Consider the following 22,154-nt stretch of genomic DNA (forward strand, 5'->3'; position numbering starts at 1 on the left):
ACTGTCCACAGGGCCCTACACTGTCCACAGGGCCCTACACTGTCCACAGGGCCTTACACTGTCCACAGGGCCCTACACTGTCCACAATGCCCTACACTGTCCACAATGCCCTACACTGCCCACAGGGCCCTACACTGCCCACAGGGCCCTACACTGTCCACAGGGCCCTACACTGTCCACAGGGCCCTACACTGTCCACAGGGCCCTACACTGCTCACAGGGCCCTACACTGTCCACAGGGCCCTACACTGTCCACAATGCCCTACACTGCCCACAATGCCCTACACTGCCCACAATGCCCTACACTGCCCACAGGGGCCTACACTGCCCACAGGGCCCTACACTGCCCACAGGGCCCTACACTGTCCACAGGGCCCTACACTGTCCACAGGGCCCTACACTGTCCATAGGGCCTTACACTGTCCACAGGGCCCTACACTGCTCACAGGGCCCTACACTGCTCACAGGGCCCTACACTGTCCATAGGGCCCTACACTGTCCACAGGGCCCTACACTGTCCATAGGGCCTTACACTGTCCACAGGGTCTTACACTGTCCACAGGGCCCTACACTGTCCACAGGGCCTTACACTGCTCACAGGGCCCTACACTGTCCATAGGGCCTTACACTGTCCACAGGGCCCTACACTGTCCACAGGGCCCTACACTGCTCACAGGGCCCTACACTGTCCATAGGGCCTTACAATGTCCACAGGGCCCTACACTGCTCACAGGGCCCTACACTGTCCACAGGGCCGTACACTGTCCATAGGGCCCTACAATGTCCACAGGGCCCTACACTGTCCACAGGGCCCTACACTGTCCACAGGGCCTTACACTGTCCACAGGGCCCTACACTGTCCACAGGGCCCTACACTGTCCACAGGGCCCTACACTGTCCATAGGGCCCTACACTGTCCATAGGGCCCTACACTGTCCACAGGGCCCTACACTGTCCATAGGGCCCTACACTGCCCACAGGGCCCTACACTGCCCACAGGGCCCTACACTGTCCACAGGGCCCTACACTGTCCACAGGGCCCTACACTGCCCACAGGCCCCTACACTGTCCATAGGGCCTTTCACTCCCCACAGGGCCCTACACTGCCCACAGGGCCTTGCACTGTCCACAGGGCCCTACCCTGCCGAGAGGGCCTTGCACTGTTCACAGGGCCCGACACTGTCCACAGGGCCCTACACTGTCCACAGGGTCCTACACTGCCCACAATGCCCTACATTGCCCACTGGGCCCTACACTGTCCACAGGGCCCGACACTGTCCACAGGGCCCGACACTGTCCACAGGGCCCTACACTGCCCACAGGGCCCTACACTGCCCACAGGGCCCTACACTGCCCACAGGGCCCTACACTGCCCACAGGGCCCGACACTGTCCACAGGGCCCTACACTACCCACAAGGCCCTACACTGCCCACAGGGACCGACGCTGTCCACAGGGTCCGACGCTGTCCACAAGGCCCTACACTGCCCACAGGGACCGACGCTGTCCACAGGGTCCGACGCTGTCCACAGGGCCCTACGCTGTCCACAGGGCCCTACGCTGTCCACAGGGCCCTACGCTGTCCACAGGGGCCTACACTGTCTACAGGGCCCTACACTGTCCACTGGGCCTTACACTGCCCACAGAGCCCTACACTGTCCACAGGGTCCTACACTGTCCACAGAGCCCTACACTGCCCACAGGGCCCTACACTGCCCACAGTGCCCTACACTGCCCACAGGCCCCGACACTGCCCACAGGGCCCTACACTGCCCACAGGGTCCTACATTGTCCACAGGGCCCTACACCGCCCACAGAGCCTTACAATGTTCACAGCGCCTTACACTGTCCACAGTGTCCTACACTGCCCACAGTGCCCTACACTGCCCACAGGGCCCTACACTGTCCACAGGCCCCTACACTGCCCACAGGCCCCTACACTGCCCACAGGCCCCTACACTGCCCACAGGCCCCTACACTGCCCACAGGGCCCCACACTGCCCACAGGGCCCTACACTGCCCACAATGCCCTACATTGCCCACTGGGCCCTACACTGTCCACAGGGCCTGACACTGTCCACAGGGCCTTACACTGCCCACAGGGCCCTACACTGCCCACAGGGGCCTACACTGCCCACAGGGGCCTACACTGTCCACAGGGCCCTACACTGCCCACAGGGCCCTACACTGCCCACAGGGGCCTACACTGCCCACAGGGCCTTACACTGCCCACAGGGCCCTACGCTGCCCACAGGGCCCTACGCTGCCCACAGGGGCCTACGCTGTCCACAGGGCCCTACACTGCCCACAGGGCCCTACGCTGCCCACAGGGGCCTACGCTGTCCACAGGGCCCTACACTGCCCACAGGGTCCTACACTGCCCACAGGGCCCGACACTGCCCACAGGGCCTTACACTGCCCACAGGGCCCTACACTGCCCACAGGCCCCTACACTGTCCACAGGGCCTTACACTGCCCACAGGCCCCACACTGTCCACAGGGCCCGACACTGCCCACAGGGCCCTACACTGTCCACATGGCCCAACACTGTCCACAGGGCCCTACACTGCCCACAGGGCCTTACACTGTCCACAGGGCCCAACACTGTCCACAGGGCCCTACACTGCCCACAGGGCCGTACACTGCCCACAGGGCCGTACACTGCCCACAGGGCCTTACACTGCCCACAGGGCCCTACACTGCCCACAGGCCCCTACACTGTCCACAGGGCCCTACACTGTCCACAGGGCCCTACGCTGTCCACAGGGCCCTACGCTGTCCACAGGGCCCTACGCTGCCCACAGGGCCCTACGCTGTCCACAGGCCCCTACACTGTCCACAGCGCCTTACGCTGTCCACAGGGCCTTACGCTGTCCACAGGGCCCTACGCTGTCCACAGGGCCTTACGCTGCCCACAGGGCCCTACGCTGCCCACAGTGCCCTACGCTGCCCACAGGCCCCTACACTGTCCACAGGGCCTTACACTGTCCACAGGGCCCTACACTGTCCACAGGGCCCTACGCTGTCCACAGGGCCTTACGCTGCCCACAGGGCCCTACACTGCTCACAGGGCCCTACACTGCTCACAGGGCCCTACACTGCTCACAGGGCCCTACACTGTCCACAGGGCCCTACACTGTCCACAATGCCCTACACTGTCCACAATGCCCTACACTGTCCACAATGCCCTACACTGCCCACAGGGCCCTACACTGCCCACAGGGCCCTACACTGCCCACAGCGCCCTACACTGTCCACAGGGCCCTACGCTGCTCACAGGGCCCTACGCTGTCCACAGGGCCCTACACTGTCCACAGGGCCCTACACTGTCCACAATGCCCTACACTGCCCACAATGCCCTACACTGCCCACAGGGGCCTACACTGCCCACAGGGCCCTACACTGCCCACAGGGCCCTACACTGTCCACAGGGCCCTACACTGTCCACAGGGCCCTACACTGTCCATAGGGCCTTACACTCTCCACAGGGCCCTACACTGCTCACAGGGCCCTACACTGCTCACAGGGCCCTACACTGCTCACAGGGCCCTACACTGCTCACAGGGCCCTACACTGTCCACAGGGCCCTACACTGTCCACAGGGCCCTACACTGTCCACAGGGCCTTACACTGTCCACAGGGCCCTACACTGTCCACAATGCCCTACACTGTCCACAATGCCCTACACTGTCCACAATGCCCTACACTGCCCACAGGGCCCTACACTGTCCACAGGGCCCTACACTGTCCACAGGGCCCTACACTGTCCACAGGGCCCTACACTGCTCACAGGGCCCTACACTGTCCACAGGGCCCTACACTGTCCACAATGCCCTACACTGCCCACAATGCCCTACACTGCCCACAATGCCCTACACTGCCCACAATGCCCTACACTGCCCACAGGGGCCTACACTGCCCACAGGGCCCTACACTGCCCACAGGGCCCTACACTGCCCACAGGGCCCTACACTGTCCACAGGGCCCTACACTGTCCACAGGGCCCTACACTGTCCATAGGGCCTTACACTGTCCACAGGGCCCTACACTGCTCACAGGGCCCTACACTGCTCACAGGGCCCTACACTGCTCACAGGGCCCTACACTGTCCATAGGGCCCTACACTGTCCACAGGGCCCTACACTGTCCATAGGGCCTTACACTGTCCACAGGGCCTTACACTGTCCACAGGGCCCTACACTGTCCACAGGGCCTTACACTGCTCACAGGGCCCTACACTGTCCATAGGGCCTTACACTGTCCACAGGGCCCTACACTGTCCACAGGGCCCTACACTGCTCACAGGGGCCTACACTGTCCATAGGGCCTTACAATGTCCACAGGGCCCTACACTGCTCACAGGGCCCTACACTGTCCACAGGGCCGTACACTGTCCATAGGGCCCTACAATGTCCACAGGGCCCTACACTGTCCACAGGGCCCTACACTGTCCACAGGGCCTTACACTGTCCACAGGGCCCTACACTGTCCACAGGGCCCTACACTGTCCACAGGGCCCTACACTGTCCATAGGGCCCTACACTGTCCATAGGGCCCTACACTGTCCACAGGGCCCTACACTGTCCATAGGGCCCTACACTGCCCACAGGGCCCTACACTGTCCACAGGGCCCTACACTGTCCACAGGGCCCTACACTGCCCACAGGGCCCTACACTGTCCACAGGGCCCTACACTGCCCACAGGGTCCTACACTGCCCACAGGGTCCTACACTGCCCACAGGGCCCTACACTGTCCACAGGGCCCTACACTGCCCACAGGGTCCTACACTGCCCACAGGGTCCTACACTGCCCACAGGGTCCTACACTGCCCACAGGGCCCTACACTGCCCATAGGGCCCTACACTGTCCACAGGGCCCTACACTGTCCACAGGGCCCTACACTGCCCACAGGGCCCTACACTGTCCACAGGACTCTACACTGCCCACAGGGCCCTACACTGTCCACAAAGCGTTACACTGTCCACCCTGTCCAGCTACGAGATCATCATCTTAGGGGAGAGGGGAGGGTAGGAGCGGGGGGAGGAGAGATGGAAGAGGTTGGGGGCTGTTGGTGGGGGGGGGATGTGGGGTGGGGTCGAGGGTGCTGTTGTAGATTGGGAGAAGGAAGGAGTAGAGTGGGAGGAGGGAGGGATGAAGGGGTAGGGGTTTGGGGGGGCAAGAACAGAGGGATTGAGCGGGAGGAGAGAGGCCCAGGCAGTTCACCAATAGGCCGATTCTAATTAGTGAAAGAGGGGCAGAGAGACTTGGGAGTGGGGTGTGATATGAACAGGTGACTGGATTTGGGGAGGTCAGGGTTGGGGAAGCGCCCTGGCCACAGATCGAGGTGTATTTTAAACATGAAATCCAGCTAAACCAGGGGCTAGAACAGGTCTGTGAATGTGGAAGAGAGGGCTGCACTGGACATTGGGATGGGGGGAGTGAGAGAGCCGGTGTGGTGGTGGGGGTTGGGCAGAGGGGTTAGGGTGAGGGTGGGGTGGGCATGGGACGGTTTGAAGTCGGGAGTTGGGGTAGGGTAGAGGGGCTGGGGCGCGGGTGGGGATGTGTGTGTAGGGGGGAGGGGATGAGGGGTGGGGAGAGTGGGTGGCGGTGGAGGTGTGGGGAGAGGGGGAGAGGTGGGGTGGGGAGAGGGGGAGAGGTGGGGTGAGGAGAGGGGGTGGGAAGCGGCGGGGTGGTAGGGGTAGATAGAGGGGTTGGGGTGGGGGTGGGGAGTGTGTGTCGAGGGGGTGGGGTGGGGTGCTGGGGAGAGGGTGTGGGGTTGGGGGTGTGGGGAGGGGGGTGGCGTTGGGGTGGGGGAGAGGGGGTGAGGTGGGGGTGGTCAGAGGGGGTGGGGTGGGGGTGGGGTGGGGGTGGGGAGAGGTGGTGGAGAGAGGGGGTGAGGTGGGGATGCGGTTGGGGGTGAGAAGGTGTGGTGGGGTAGGGAGGGGGGTGGAGTGGGAGTGGGGTTCGGGAGAGGGGTTGTGGTGGTGGTGGGGAGAGGGGGTGAGGTGGGGTGTGGAGAGGGGTTGGGTTGGGGTGGGGAGAGGGGGTGGGGAGAGGGGGTGGTGTGGTGTTGGGGGTATGGGGAGAGTGGGTGGGGTTGGAGGTAGGGTTGGGGAGAGGGGTGGGACGAGGTGGGGAGAAAGGGTGGGGAGAGGGGGTGGGGTTGGAGGTGAAGTTTGGGAGGGGGGGTGGGGTAGGGTGGGGGTGTGGGGAGTGGGAGGGGGTGATGGTGGGGAGAGGGGGTGGGGTGGAGTTGGAGTTGGAGAGAGGGGTGGGGTGGGGACGGAGAGAGGTGGTGGGGAGAGGGGTTGGGGTGGAGATGGGGATGTGGGGAGAGGGAGTGGGGTTGGAGGTGGGGTTGGGGAGGGGAGGTTGGGTGGGGGTGGGGGTGGGGAGAGGGGGTGGGCAGAGGGTGTGAGGAGAGGGGTTGAGGTGGAGGTGGGGGTATGGGGAGAGGGGGTGGGGTTGGAGGTGGGGTTGAGGGAGACGTGGTGGGGTGGTGTGGGGGGGTGGGGAATGCTGTGAGATAGACATTGGGAACGGCCCAGTCTTACCTGTTGACCAGATGCTGCTCCCCGACTCTCAGGTCATCCCAAGGACTCTTGGGTGGCTCAGTGTACATGATTGGCTGCTGGCAGTGGATGGAGATGGGAGAAACATGGCCGGCTGATGACCAGTACATCGATGGACTCAGGCTCTGCCTGACAATGGCCCCATCTGGTCCACTGGCATCACTGGGCATACTGTACCCCAGGATGGAGGGACTGTAGAAGGCCAGTGTCGGGTATTCGTTTGGTGAAGGAATGCAGACGGGGCCATGTTCAGCCAAGCTCGGCAGAGAGTTCCCATACGGGGCCTGAGGGTGGGGGGGTCCAACAGACGAGGCGTTTTTCACGTGGCCTTCCATTGGCCCAGCTCGGAGCTCCTGTAACTCAGGCATCTGCGAGCACTCCTTCATCCCTGAGGCGGCCATGTTGGATGGACAGGTCCCTCGGAGAAAGAACTTGTTCGGAGATCTCCGTTCATAAAACCACTGTGTCTTCTCACTGGGAACAAGGAACAGGACGAGGGAGAACAATATAGCGGGTTAGTTCGGAAAGTAAAGACCACCAACAGGACAAACCACAAGACAAGAGCTGGACAAGAGCTTGGGTGGGGGCCTGCATATTGTCAACATGGAGCAAGACCGTGATATCAAACATAACAGTCCGGAGGGCAATCCACCGTCCTGACCTGGTCCGGCCTATGTAGGCCTCCACACCGACAGCAACATGGCCAGCTCTGAACCTGCCCTCTGAAATGGCCAAGTCAGCCACTCAATTAGGGATGGACAACAAATACTGGTCTTGTCAGTGACACCCACATCCCTCAAAGGAACAAAGTCTGGCTTTGTTATGGTGACAGCGCACAGCTGGAGGCTTGTGAGTCACACTGGGCCTCTACCCCAGAGAGGTGTACTCCCAAATGAATGTTGAGTTCACTAAGATTCAGGACTGAGCCACAAGGGAATTGCGGAATTATCACAATGTGGAATGAGGCCACTCTGCAGTCCTATCCCCTTGTGCCAACCTCCTGCAACCCCCTCCAATATCCCTGCACACCATTTCTATCCCAAGAACCATCCAATGCCCCTCTCGAATGTCTTGGTTGAACCTGCCTCTACTACATTTCCAGGCAGTACATTCCACACCCAAACTACTCGCTGTGTGAGGATGTTTTTTTTCTGATGTTGCAGTTACTTTGTTTGCAAATCACATTAATTCTACCTCCTCTCGGTTTTGTTCCTTTGACAAACCAGGAACTGTTTCTCCTGATCTACTCTGTCCTGCCCATTCATCTCAGCCATCTGCTCTGCACTCTATATTCTTCAGACAATCCTCATCACTGATGTTTCTTATTCTTGCAACCATAGCATATGACCTTTACAGCACAGGACAGGCCCCTCAGCCCTCGACTGGATTCCCTACCGATTAGCTTAGAATCCCTACAATATGGAAACAGGCCTTTCGGCCCAACAAGTCCACACTGACCCTCCAAAGAGTAACCCAGACCCATTCCTCTATCTTTTACTCATCTCCGACTAACGCACCTAACACTATGGGCAATTTAGCATGGCCAATTCACCTAACCTGCACATCTTTGGACTGTGGGAGGGAACCAGAGCACTCGGAGGAAACCCACGCAGACACGGGGAGAATGTGCAAACTCCACACAGAGGTGGGAATTGAACCTGGGTCCCTGGGGCTAGGAGGCAGCAGTGCTAACCACTGAGCCACCATGTCACAATGTTGCAACACACTGTGAAACCAATCTAAAGCCCATCTATCCTATACTATTCCATTCTTGTCCATATGTATATCCAATGACCATTTAAATACCCGTAAAGTTGCCGAGTCTATTACTGTTGCAGGCTACTCTCTGAGTAAAGAAACTATCTCTGACATCTATCCTATATCTATCACCCCTCAATTTAAAGCTATGTCCCCTCGTGCTAGCCATCACCATCCGAGGAAAAAGGCTCTCCCTGTCCACCCGATCTAACCCTTTGATTATCTTATATGTCTCTATTAAGTCACCTCTCAACCTTCTTCTCTCTAACAAAAACAGCCTCAAGTCCCTCAGCCTTTCCTCATAAGACCTTCCCTCCATATCAGGCAACATCCTAGTAAATCTCCTCTGCACCCTTTCCAATGCTCCACATCCTTCCTATAATGTGGAGACCAGAACTGTACACAATACTCCAAATGCGGCTGCATCAGGGTTTTGTACAGTTACAAAATTACCTCATGGCTCCAAAACTCAATCCCTCCACCAATAAAAGCTAACACACCGTATGTCTTCTTAACAAGTCTATCAACCTGGATGGCAACTTTCAGGGATCTATGTACATGGACACTGAGATCTCTCTGCTCATCATCCCTACCAAGAATCTTACCGTTAGTCCAGTATTCTGTATTCCTGTTACTCCTTCCAAAGTGAATCACCTCACACTTTTCCACATTAAACTCCATTTGCTACCTCTCAGCCCAGCTCTGCAGCTTACCTATGTCTCTCTGTAACCTGTAACATCCTTCGGCACTGTCCACAACTCCACCGCAAACTCTAGTGCCATCCGCAAACTTACTAACCCATCCTTTTACGCCCTCATCCAGGTCATTTATAAAAATGACAAACAGCAGTGGCCCCAAAACAGATCCTTGCGGTACACCACTAGTAATTGAACTCCACGATGAACATTTCCCATCAACCACCACCCTCTGTCTTCTTTCCACCGGCCAATTTCTGATCCAAACCGCTAAATCACCCTCAGTCCCACGCCTCTGTATTTTGTGCAATAGCCTACCATGGGGAACCTTACAAACCCCTTACTGAAATCCAGATACACCACATCAACTGTTTTACCCTCATCTACCTGTTTAGTCACCACCTCAAAGAACTCAATAAGGTTTGTGAGGCAGACCTACCTTTCACCAAACTGTGTTGACTATCCCTAATCAACTTATTCCTCTCTAGATGATTATAAATCCTCTCTCTTATAACCTTTTCCACACTTTACCCACAACCGAAGTAAGACTCACTGGTCTGTAATTACCAGGGTTGTCTCTACTCCCCTTCTTGAACAAGGGAACCACATTTGCTACCCTCCAGTCTTCTGGCACTATTCCTGTAGACAATGATGATATAAAGATCAAAGCCAAAGGCTCTGCAATCTCATTCCTGGCTTCTCAGAGAATCCTGGGATAAATCCCATCCGGCCCAGGAGACTTATCTGTTTTCATACTTTCCAGAATTGCTACACCGCTTCCTTGTGAACCTCAATCCCATCTAGTCTAGTAGCCTGTATCTCAGTATTCCCCCGACAACATTGTCATTTTCCTGTGTGAATACTGATGAAAAGTATTCGTTTAGCGCCTCCCCTATCTCACCAGACTCCACGCACAACTTCCCACTAGTGTCCCTGATTGGCCCTAATCTTACCCTAGTCATCCCTTTATTCCTGACATACCTATACAAAGCCTCAGGGTTTTCCTTGATCCTATCCGCCAAAGACTTCTCATGTCCCCTCCTGACTCTTAGCTCTCTCTTTAGGTCCTTCCTGACCAACCTGTAACTCTCAAGTGCCCTAACTGAGTCTTCATGTCTCATCCTAACATAAGCATTCCTCTCCCTCTTGACAAGAGATTCAAATTCCTTAGTAAACCATGGTTCCCTCTTCCTCTTTGACCGGTACATACTTATCAAGGAGCCACAGTACCTGTTCCTTGAATAAGCTCCACATTTCAAGTGTGCCCATCCCCTGCAGTTTCCTTCAACATCCTATACATCCTAAATCTTACCTAATCACATCGTAATTGCCTTTCCCCAGCTATAACTCTTGCCTTGCGGTATATACCTATCCCTTTCCATCGCTAAAGTAAACATAATTGAATTGTGGTCACTATCACCGAAGTGCTCACCTCCCTCCAAATCTAACACCTGGTTGGTTCAGTACCAAATCTAATGTGGCCTTTCCCCTTGTAGGCCTGTCTACATACTGTGTCAGGAAATCCTCCTGCACACATTGGACAACAACTGACCCATCTAAAGTGCTTGAACAATAGTATTTTCAGTCAATATTTATAAAGTCCCCTATAACTTGTCACTCTCGCTCCTATCCAGAGTCATCTTTGCTATCCTTTCCTCTACATCTCTGGAACTATTCAGAGGCCTATAGAAAACTCCCAACAGGGTGACCTCTCCTTTCCTGTTTCTAACCTCAGCCCATACTACCTCAATGCCCTTTCTGTCACTGTAATACTGACCTTGACTAACAATGCCACTTATTTACCATTTCCTCTGTTAGCTTAAATTAGAAACCTTACAGAATAGAAACAGGCCCTTCGGCCCATCAAGTCCACACCAACCCTCTGAAGAGTAACCCACACAGACCCATTCCCATACTTTCCCTCTGTCTAATGCACCTAACACTACGGGCAATTTCCCATGACCAAGTCACCAAACCTGCACATCTCTGGACTGTGGGAGGAAACCGGAGCACCTGGAGGAAACCCACGCAGACACGGGGAGAACATGCAAACTCCACACAGACAGTCGCCTGAGGCGGGAATTGAACCCGGGTCCCTGGCGTTGTGAGGCAGCAGAGCCAACCACTGAGCCACCGTGCCACCCTGGTGTTCCAGCCTTCTTACTGAAATGTCTAAACCCCAGAACCTGCAACAACCATTCCTGTCCCTACTGTACCCATGTCTCTGAAATGGCCACAACATCGAAGTCCCAGGTACCAACCCATGCTGCAGGTTCACCACCTTATTCCAGATGCTCCTGGCGTTGAAATCGACACACTTCAAACCACATTCCTGCTTGCTGATACACTCCTGCAATCTTGAGACCATCTTTCTGTCCTCACTACTCTCAAGCTCCTGGACACTGGAGCTACAATTCAGTAGCTACAATTCATTCCCCTGCTGAATTAGTTGAAACCCACCCCAATAGCCTTAGCAAATTTCCCCCCCCAGGATATTGGTACCCCTCTGGTTCAGGTGAATACCATCCTGCTTGTAGAGGTCCCACCTAGCCCAGAAAGAGCCCCAATTATCCAGGAATCAAAAACCCTTCCTCCTGCACCATGCCTGTAGCCACGTGTTCAACTCCTCTCTCTCCTTATTCCTTGCCTGTTAGGAAGTGGCACGGGTAACAAACCAGAGACAACAACTCTGTCTGTTCTAACTCCAAGATTCCCCCCTAACTCCCTGAAATCGTGCCTTACATCCCTATCCCTTTTCCTAATGATGTCATTACTGCCTATATGGACCACAAACCATTTTTGTAAATTGCTCTGCATCCTTGTCAATCCATTCTCATCTTTCCTATGATATGAGGAATTCTCTGAGGTCTAACCAGCGTCTTGTGCAAACTCAATGTCACCATTATGCTCCTGTTCTCAATGCCCCTAATAATAAAGCCAAGAACACTGTGTGCTTTATTAACTATTCACAATAGCACTGTTAGAGATACTTGTTTTTCTTTCATAGGCCATGGGCATCGCTGGCTGAGCCCAGTATTTATTGCCCATCCCTAGTTGCCCCTTGAGAAGGTGGGGGTGAGCTGCCTTCTTGACCCGCTGCAGTCCCTGTGCTGTGGGTTGACCCACAATGCCCTTAGGGAGGGAATTCCAGGATTTTGACCCAGTGACAGTGAAGGAACGGCGATATATTTCCAAGTCAGGATGGTGAGGGGCTTGGAGGGAACTTGAAGGGGGTGGTGTTCCCATGTATCTGCTGCCCTTGTTCTTCTAAATGGAAGTGGTTGTGGGTTTGGAAGGTGCTGCCTGAGGGTCTTTGGTGAATTTCTGCAGTGCATCTTGTAGATGGTACACACTGCTGTTACTGAGTGTCGGTGGTGGAGGGAGTGGGTGTTCGTGGATGTGGGGCCAATCAAGTGGCTGCTTTGTCCTGGATGGTGTTGAGCTTCTTGAGTGTTGTTGGAGCTGCCCCCATCCAGGACAAGTGGGGAGGATTCCATCACACTCCTGACTTGTGCCTCGTAGATGGTAGACAGGCTTTGGGAGTCAGGAGGTGAGTTACTCCCTGCAGTATTCCCAGCCTCTGACCTGCTCTTGTAGCCACTATGTTTATGTGGTGAGTCCAGTTGAGTTTGTGGTCCATGGGGGAGTCAGTGATGGTAACACCATTGAATGTCAAGGGGCAGTGGTTGGATTGTTTCTTGTTGGTGATGGTCATAGCCTGGCCTTTGTGTGGGATGAACGTTACTTGCCGCTTCAGCCCAAGCCTGGGATATTATCCAGATCTTGTTGCATTTGAACATGGACAGCTTCAGTGTCTGAGGAGTCGTGAATGGTGCTGAACACTATGCAATCATCGGTGAGCATCCCCACATCTGACCCTATAATGGAGGGAAGGTCATTGATGAAGCAGCTGAAGATGGTTGGGCCTAGGACACTACTCTGAGGGACTCCTGCAGAGGTGTCCTGGAGCTGGGGTGACTGACCTCCAACAACTACAACCATCTTCCTGTGTAAAAACTGAACTGCAGATGCTGTAAATCAGAAATAAAACCAGAAGTTGCTGGAAAAGCTCAGCAGGTCGGGCAGCATCTGTGGAGAGAGATCAGAGTTAATGTTTCAGGTCCAGTGACGCTTCCTCAGAACTGGAAGGTTCTGAGTTCTGAGGAAGGGTCACTGGACTCGATATGTTAACTCTGATGTCTTCATAGATGCTGCTAGACCTGCTGAGCTTTTCCAGCAATCTCCACCTTCCTGTGTGCCAGGTATGACTTCAACCCGTGATGAGATTGCCCCTTGAGGCACATTGATTCCAGTTTTGCCAGGGCTCCTTGATGCCACACTCAGTCATATATTTGAAGGGGACAGTGTAGAAGGAGCTTTACTCTGTATCCAACCCCATGCTGTTCCTGTCCTGGGAGAGTTTGATGAGGACAGTGTAGAGGGAGTTTTACTCTGTATCTAACCCCATGCTGTCTCTGTTCTGTGAGTGTTAAATGGGGGGCAGTGTAGAGGGAGCTTTACTTTCTGTTGAAAAGTGTAGAGTCGGCTTCACATTGTATCTAAGGCCGTGCTGTGAAATTGGAACTTGCTGGTAAACTGCTTCACTTCTGAGCACTGACAAACTTTTGGAATGAGGATTTGGAAAGTTTGAAAGTGCGAGTGTAATATTTTACAGCCTTGTCCCTGGTGAGAGGTTTGAGTCGTCAGCCGTAAGCTCCAAGAATTACAGTTTCGGCTGGGTCAACTTTGCAGCGATTCCAATTCTGGGGAGAAGTCACGGGGCTGTGTCAGAAAGCTGGAGCTTTGTGGTAACTTTCCTTTGAACATTTTTATCACACGTGGCAGGAGAAACAAAAGCTGTTTGACTGATTGTGAAGAGCTGTCGGATTACTTTGTACTGACTCAAGCTTGGAGCACAATTGGCAAGAATGACTGGAGGTGCCAGCTACCTTTCGACAGAGAGCACAGTTCAGAGGCAGGAGAGGGAGCGCACAGGGACAGTATCCCAATGTTACCAACACACTGCCAAGTTAGGACAAAGTGTGTTCAGAGAGAGTTGTGGGCGGTGGGGGGTGTGTGGAGCCACTCCCTCGTCGTTACAGTATTATTGCTGTATAACTGGCTTCTTCCCACAGGCCAGGACCTGAAACACTGAGCGACAATATCCCGAGCCAGCAGAAAGTTTTCCAAAGTAACAAAATGCACATGCAAGCCCAAAAAGTGCTGCATAAAAACCTCACAGCCCATCAATTCCAGACCCTGTCTCAGGAGCTACCAAGAGAAACATCAGCCCGGGATACATCTCTGATTGATTTATTTTACAGTAACGAATGTTGGGTTTCAGAATCCAATTAATCAATTACCAGTCTGATGTGGAACAGATTGGTTATTCCTGCGGCTGGGAGGTGGGAGTGTGACTGGAATTAAATGCTTGCCAGAGTTAGAGTGAGCTGTCCCAGCGCAGCTCTCTTTTACTTCAGGGAACGTGAGTTCAAATCTGACTGTTGGGATTTGAAGTTGTTTGAGGGGGTGGAATCCAGGATGAAGAAGCCAGCAATGGTGAATGGCGCTGTTGTTTATTGCTTCAGCCAGTTCCACCTAGTTCCTTCCACGATAGAGACTCAGTATCTGCCTGGCCAGAGACTACACATGACTCCATTCCTGCAATAAACCTCTTTTGGCCATTAACATCAGTCTGTTGTGACTAAGCACCACTTGAGTGTGTGACAATGCTGTCACTTTAAGAAGGTTAGTTTTACCTTGGTGTTTTTATTTAGAAGAGGTTGTAAAGACAGAGGTGCTGAAATGTCTAGTTTAACAATGGCGGGGCAGGGAATGGTTCCCCCAGTTTGTGTTTTTTTCCAGGTTGGTTCCAGCTGTGGCAGCCACAAGATGCTGGAGTCCGGGGAGGTTGTGAGCTTCAGTAAATTATTCCTGACTGACTTTCTCTCTCTCTCTAAAGTCTCTTGGGAAGTTGTCCTGTAAGAATCTGTATGCAAATTTACCTTTTTTGCCAAGGGGTGTGTTTATGGGGCGTTACTGTATTGGAGCAGTTAATTAGTAATTGTTACTGTATTGGGTCAGTTACGTTTTACAATAGTGGTTATTCTAAATTCCATTTTCTTTTATTCTCGTTTGAACCATAGTGTTTAAATAAATTCTGTTTTGCTCAGTGGTTTGATCTGGAACACTGACTTCACATCTCCCTTTAATATAAGAAATGGTTAGGGTGTAGGCTACCTTCTTAAAATATTTTGAGAGGCTCTGGCCTGGGGTCCATAACAAGTGATTGAGTCCACTGTGTGTTCTCTCAGACTTACTTAACAAAGAGGTTCAAGAACATCCATGTCTACCTCAACCTCCTGCCAGACACTTAGGGAATGGACAATGATGTCTGTCTGTTTGTCTGCCAGCAACACCCACATCCTGAACTAAACCAATAAAAAGCCAAGAAAGAAATAAAATCCCTCAGAAAAGCCCAAAGACTTTGTTCTTTGGTCAAACCCTTCTTAAGCCCATCAGAAATAAGAACAAGAGTAGACCATTCAGCCCCTCTAGCCCGCTCCGCCATTCAATAAGATCATGACTGATTCAACATTCCTCACCGATCTTTTCATGTAATCCTTGATTTCCCGACTGATCAACAATTATTTCCATCACAGAATAGTGACAGCACACAGGGAGGCCATTTGGCCCTATGTATCTGTGCTGGCTCTTTGTTAGAGCAATTCAGCTGGTCCCACTGCCCTGCCCTTTCCCTGCACAATTTTGCCTTTTCGGATAACCATCCGATTCCCTTTTGAAAGTCTCTATTGAATCAACCTCCACCATATTCTCAGGCAGGACATTCCAGATCCTAACCCCTCACTGCGTGGAAACGCTTTCCTCCTATCACCATTGCTACTTCAAATTGTCCAAAACATGCCCGTTTCCCATTGCCTCCCAACGGGGCTCGCTCCTATCGGAGATGAGGCAGTGCCTGGTCCGTGTGGGATGTGAATGTTACTCCTTGCCAAGCCAAGCCTGGGTATTGTCAGGATCTTGTTGCATTTGGATACTGGACTGACATGGCCAGCAGTGTTTAGGAGGGGCTAAGGGTTACGGAGGGTGGGACAGGGGAGAGGAGCTGGGCAGCACTGCAATAGTTGAGGTTTAATGGAGACACGAGTGAGGACTTCAGCAGTGGGTGAGTTGAGACAGGGGTCAGGGTGACACAGGGGTCATAGAGGGGTCAGGATGATGGAGCAGTCAGGGTGATGGAAGGGTCAGAGAGGGGTCAGGGTAACAAAGGGGTCAGGGTGACGGAAGGGTCAGAGAGGGGTCAGGGTGACGGAGGAATCAGGGTAACGGAGAGGTCAGGGTGACAGAGGGGCCAGGATGACCAGGGTGTCAGCGAGGGGTCAGGGTGACTGGGGGGTCAGAGAAGGGTCAGGGTGAAGGAGTGGTCAGAGAGCAGTCAGGGTGCCGGAAGGGTCAGAGAGCGGTCAGGGTGACAGAGGGGTGAGAGAGGGGTCAGGGTGACAGAGGGGTCAGGGTGACGGAGAGGTCAGAGAGGGGTCAGGGTGACAGAGGGGTCAGGGTGACGGAGGGGTCAGAGAGGTGTCAGGGTTATGGAGGGGTCAGGGTAATGGAGTGGTCAGAGAGGGGTCAGGGTGACAGAGGGGTCAGAGAGGAGTCAGGGTGACAGAGGGGTCAGAGAGGAGTCAGGGTGACAGAGGGGTCAGGATGACAGAGGGGTCAGGATGACAGGGGTCAGGATGACAGGGGTCAGGATGACAGGGGTCAGGATGACAGACGGGTCAGAGAGGGATCAGGGTGACAGACGGGTCTGAGAGGGGTCAGGGTGACAGAGGGGTCTGAGAGGGGTCAAGGTGACCGAGGGGTCAGAGAGCAGTCAGGGTGACCGAGGGGTCAGGGTGACGGAGGGGTCAGAAAGCAGTCAGGGTGACGGAGGGGTCATGGAGGAGTCAGGGTGATGGAAAGGTCAAGGAGGGGTCAAGGTGAAGGAGGGGTCAGGTTGATGGAAGGGGTCAGAGCGGGGTCATGATGGCGGAAAGGGTCAGAGAGTGGTCAGGGGGATAACAATAGGGAGAGGGAGAGGGAGTGGGAGAGGGAGAGGGAGAGGGGGAGGGGAAGGTGGAGGAGGAGGGGGAGAAGGGGAGGTGAGAGGGAGGGAGAGAAACAGAGTCAGCAGCTGGGGAATAGTAGCTCGGAGCAAGGTTTACGCTCAGTTTTTCCAAATATCGAATTGGAAGAAACGTCCATTTGGCCAGTCCCGGGAAACAATAAACATTCCCAACCCTCACCCACCCTCACCCTCACCCACTCTCACTCACCATCTCCCACCCTCACTCACCCTCACTCGCCCTCACTCACCCTCACTCACCATCACTCAACCTCACCCACCCTCACTCACCCTCACCCTACACCCCACTCCACTCTGCTTCGTCCCCTCTCCCCACTCCCCTGCACCCACTCCCCTAAAGCCACTCCCCTCCGCCCACTCCCCTCTACCCCACTCACCTCTGTCCACTCCCTTCTGCCCAGTCTCCTACTCCCACTTCCCCACACTCACTCCCCTACACCCAAACCCCCCCTACACCAACACTCCTACACCCAACCCCCTACACCCCACTCCCCTACACCCCTCTCGCCTATACCCCACTCCCCTACACCCCTCCCCCCTATACCCCACTCCCCTTCAGCCCACTCCCCTACACCCCAGTCCCCTTCACCCCACTCCCCTACACCCCAGTCCCCTTCACCCCACTCCCCTTCACCCCACTCCCCTACACCCCACTCCCCTACACCCCACTCCCCTACACCCCACTCCTCTACACCCCACTCCTCTACACCCCACTCCTCTACACCCCACTCCCCTTCAGCCCGCTCCCCTACACCCCAGTCCCCTTCACCCCAGTCCCCTTCACCCCAGTCCCCCCACTCCCCTACACCCCACTCCCCTATACCCCATTCCTCTTCACCCCGCTCCCCAACACCCCTCTTCCCTACACCCTGCTCCCCTACACCCCGGTCTCCTACACCCCGCTGCCCTAAACCCCACTGCCCTACACCCCGCTCACCAACACCCATCTCCCCTACATCCCTCTCCCCGACACCCCGCTCCCCAACACCCCATTCCCTGCACCCCGCTCCCCTGCACCCCGCTCCCCTGCACCCCGCTCCCCTGCACCCCGCTCCCCTGCACCCCACTCCCCAACACCCCGCTCCCCTACACCTCGGGTGGGTGGCACAGTGATCAGCACTGCTGCCTCACAGCGCCAGAGACCCAGGTTCAATTCCTGACTCAGGCGACTGACTGTGTGGAGTTTGCACATTCTCCCCGTGTCTGCGTGGGTTTCCTCCGGGTGCTCCGGTTTCCTCCCACAGTCCAAAGATGTGCAGGTCAGGTGAACTGGCCATGCTAAATTGCCCGTAGTGTTAGGTAAAAGGGGTAAATGTAGGGGAATGGGTGGGTTACGCTTCGGCGGGTCGGTGTGGACTTGTTGGGCCGAAGGGCCTGTTTTCACACTGTAAGTAATCTAATCTAACCTAACCCCGCTCCCCTACACCCCATTCCCCAAACCCCATTCCCCTCTGCATACATTCCTCTGCCCACTCTTCTCTGCACACATCCCTCTGCCCACTCTCCTACACTCCCCTCCCCTACACCCCATTCCCCTCTGCATACATCCCTCTGCCCACTCCCCTACTCCCACTTCCCTCTGCACACTACCCTACACCCACTCCCCTACACCGCACTCCCCTCTGCCCACTCCCCTACACCCACCTCCCTCTGCCCATTCCCCACTGCCCACTCTCCACTGCCCTCTCCTACACCCCACTCCCCTACACCCCACTCCCCTCTGCACACATCCCTCTGCACTCTCCCTTACACTTACTCCCTTCTGCCCACTCCCCTACACCCACTTTTCCCTGCACACACCCCTACATCCACTCAATCCCTGCCCTCACCCCTCAGCACACCATCCACCCACTTCCCTTTGCACCCACCCCACCAGGTGCACCTGTCCACTAACCCCCCCCCGTCCATTCTCATGACAACAGCTCGCCAACTCTCCCTCCCCAAGACATCACAAACCCCTTACTGATTGAGAAAGCCTTTGAAGTGCGGTTGCTATGTGAATGTGGAAAATACAACAGCCAATCTAAGCACAGCAGGATGTCGCAATGAAACGCTAACAGACTGCTCGATGTTTTCAGTAATGTGGACACTTGGCCACCCAGACAGCTTTCACCAACACTGACTGCACAGGTCTCACATTCACCTCAAACGGATTTCTTTTTGATTCATTCTGGGGATGAAGAAGTTGCTAAATGGCCCACTTTCCACTTTGGCATCCCACCACAAAGATGCCCCTCAGACAGTGCAGCACTGAGCTAGACGACATTTTCATCAGGAAGGAGATCAACTAGGAAAAGGGAGGAATGTGGAGTTGAAGATTATCAGCATGATCTCAGTGAATGGTGGAACAAACTCACTGGGCCGAATGGCCTACTCTTATGGACTGCTGTACATTTTCCAGCCAGGTTGCTGGACTGGGATTTGAGCTCATGATCTTCTGACTCCAATGAGAATGCTATCCACCGAACCACAGATAAAACTTGGCATCGGCTTATCATGATATCTTTCACTTTCTCTGCCAGTGTTTACTGCTCAGTGCTGCCCTTCACTCTGAACCTTGCACTGAGCACTTTGCATAGCACTAAAGGCACATCAGAGGTTAGACACTGGAGGCTGGAGACCAGGAGAGTTCCAATCCTTTATCAACACTGAGGCAAGAATACCAGAAGCGCCAAACCCCAAACTCAATCCGTCCACATGCCCCAGAAATCAGGAGGATTCCACACACACACACACACACACACACACGCGGACATGCACACACACAGACACGCTCACACACGGACACACTAACACACGGACACGCTCACACATGGACACTCACACACAGACACTCACACACACACCACCCACACACACACACTCACTCTCTCTCTCTCTCTCACACACACACACAAACTGTAGGGAGAATAACTGAACCACTAGGAAGAGGTCAGGGGCCAAAGTTCAGCAGCCTGACAAGAGACAGTGTGTTATTATAGATAAGGCAAAAGGTACCTTTACCTGTTATTATAGATAGGCTAATACTGAGGATGGACAGTATATTATACACAAAAACAGAGAGAGGGGTACAACTGAGATATTACATTGAGGGCAAATCTTATAAATAACAGCACTGATTCGAGAGTGAAGAGACTTAGAGACTATAACATATAGAACAGTGTGATAAAGGGAGAGGGACAAAGATGACTGATGTGTAATGGAGACACAGGTATGTCGGCCCACAAAAGAAAACAGCCCCCTGTTAAAACTGCAGCTTTCGATACAGACCGTATGGGAGAGCTCCAGTCCCCAAAGTCGCTCACTCTCCATTTCAGTCCCTCCTTGTCCCTGGAGCTGGTTCTGTGCTGTATGGTCAGAGCCCTGTACTCCCTGGGCTGGAAGGTAATTCCCAGACTGTAGCCTGTGCTCTGACCCACTCACCTTCCCCAGTGTACGCTGTGGATGGGAGCTGGGAGACAGGATTTCTTTGTGCCTCTGGAACAGCACACAGTCTGACAGACCAGATAGCAACGCTGCCAAGTGATCAAAGTTCAAAGGTGGCCATGTGCACGTGGTCAGACACATCCAGTTATCAGTGTGTCAACTCAGTGACACAGGAACTTTCATACAGAGCCAGGTAAATCATTCATCCTCCTGGCTGAGAAAGGAAACCTTTTCCAGGAGCTCACCATTGACTAACACAGATTTCAAAGTAGAACCTCAGAAACACTGATCTCTATCAGCTCAGTGTGAAACCTTCTCAATACAGGCTGTACTAAAGGGACTCATTATAACAGAGAACTATTGAGGCTGGGTTATTCAGGGCTGAGACATACAGATTTTTAATCAATCAAGGACTCGAGGGTTTGGGGGAAAAGGGCAGGAAAGTAGGATTGAGGATTGTCAGATCAACCCTGATCCTATTGAATGGTGGAAAGTATTGATATGCTGACTGGCCCATTTATAGAGTCATAGAGATGTACAGCATGGAAACAGACCCTTCGTTCCAACCCATCCAGATAGCCCAACCCAATCTAGTCCCACCTGCCAGCACCTGGCCCATATCCCTCCAAACCCTTCCTACTCATATACCCATCCAAATGCCTCTTAAATGTTGCAATTGTACCAGCCTCTGCTCCTACATTGTATGGTCTTATTAGAGATCAAAGGTTAGGGTTAACATCCACAACCAAGACTTCAGCACAACATCACAACATTGTTCCAGTACTGACAAAGGCTATTTGGCCCATTGAACCTGAGCTAGCTTATTAAACATGCATTAAACCTGGTGCCAATCTCCTGATGTCTCTCCCATAGCCTCACACATTAGTTTAATCCAAACCACCATCCAGTGCCCCTCTTGAATGCCTCAGTTGAATCTGCCCCCCATTCCACTTCCAGACTGACTCTGCCCGTGTAGTACTAAGAGAGTGCGACACTGTCAGACGGGTCGGAAACTGAGACAGGGAGAGGCCGCTCAAGAGGGACATAAACCATTCCATGGCACCATTTTGAACAGAAGCTGGGAAGTTGTCCCTGTTGTCCCAGTGAGTATTTACCCCAAGACCAATACCAAACCCTATCAAAACAGCAAAATAACAGCCACTGCCAGACTGTCAAAATAAACGCAGCAAACACCAGAAATATTCAGCAGATTTAACAAGTCACAGTAAGTGGGAGCTTGCTACAAACACATTGGTTGCAATGTTCCCAAAATTACAACAGTCACTATGTTCTATAAATACTTAACTGGCTGGGCAGCACTTGGGAGAGGAGGTAATTGAGGGAAACATGAGCAACATTGGAATAGAAGGCTATTCAGTGAGATCACATCTGATCTCTGCTCGAAGTCAATGAAAGGTTGCTAAAACTGTGCAAGGCACTGGTCAGAGCACAGCTGGAATACTGTGTATAGTTTTTGGCCCCGTATCTAAGGAAAGATAGACTGGTAATGGAGACAGTCCAGAGAAGGGTCACTTGGCTGATCCCAGGGATGGAAG

General features: G+C 53.9%; 1 protein-coding gene across 4 annotated transcripts in view; it reads right to left on the reverse strand.

The window, feature by feature from the left end:
- The window catches only part of esr2a (estrogen receptor 2a), a 342,469-nt gene that overhangs the window by 231,547 nt on the left and 88,768 nt on the right, over positions 1-22,154 (reverse strand). For 2 of the 4 annotated variants that reach the window (XM_072568010.1, XM_072568009.1), the window contains exon 2: positions 6,556-7,047. In XM_072568010.1, coding sequence (XP_072424111.1) covers positions 6,556-7,047 — 492 coding nt within the window. The other 2 variants (XM_072568012.1, XM_072568011.1) reach the window with 2 other exon arrangements.

This window comes from Chiloscyllium punctatum, chromosome 4 (genome assembly GCF_047496795.1).
Source record: "Chiloscyllium punctatum isolate Juve2018m chromosome 4, sChiPun1.3, whole genome shotgun sequence".
Taxonomy (NCBI): Eukaryota; Metazoa; Chordata; class Chondrichthyes; order Orectolobiformes; family Hemiscylliidae; genus Chiloscyllium; species Chiloscyllium punctatum.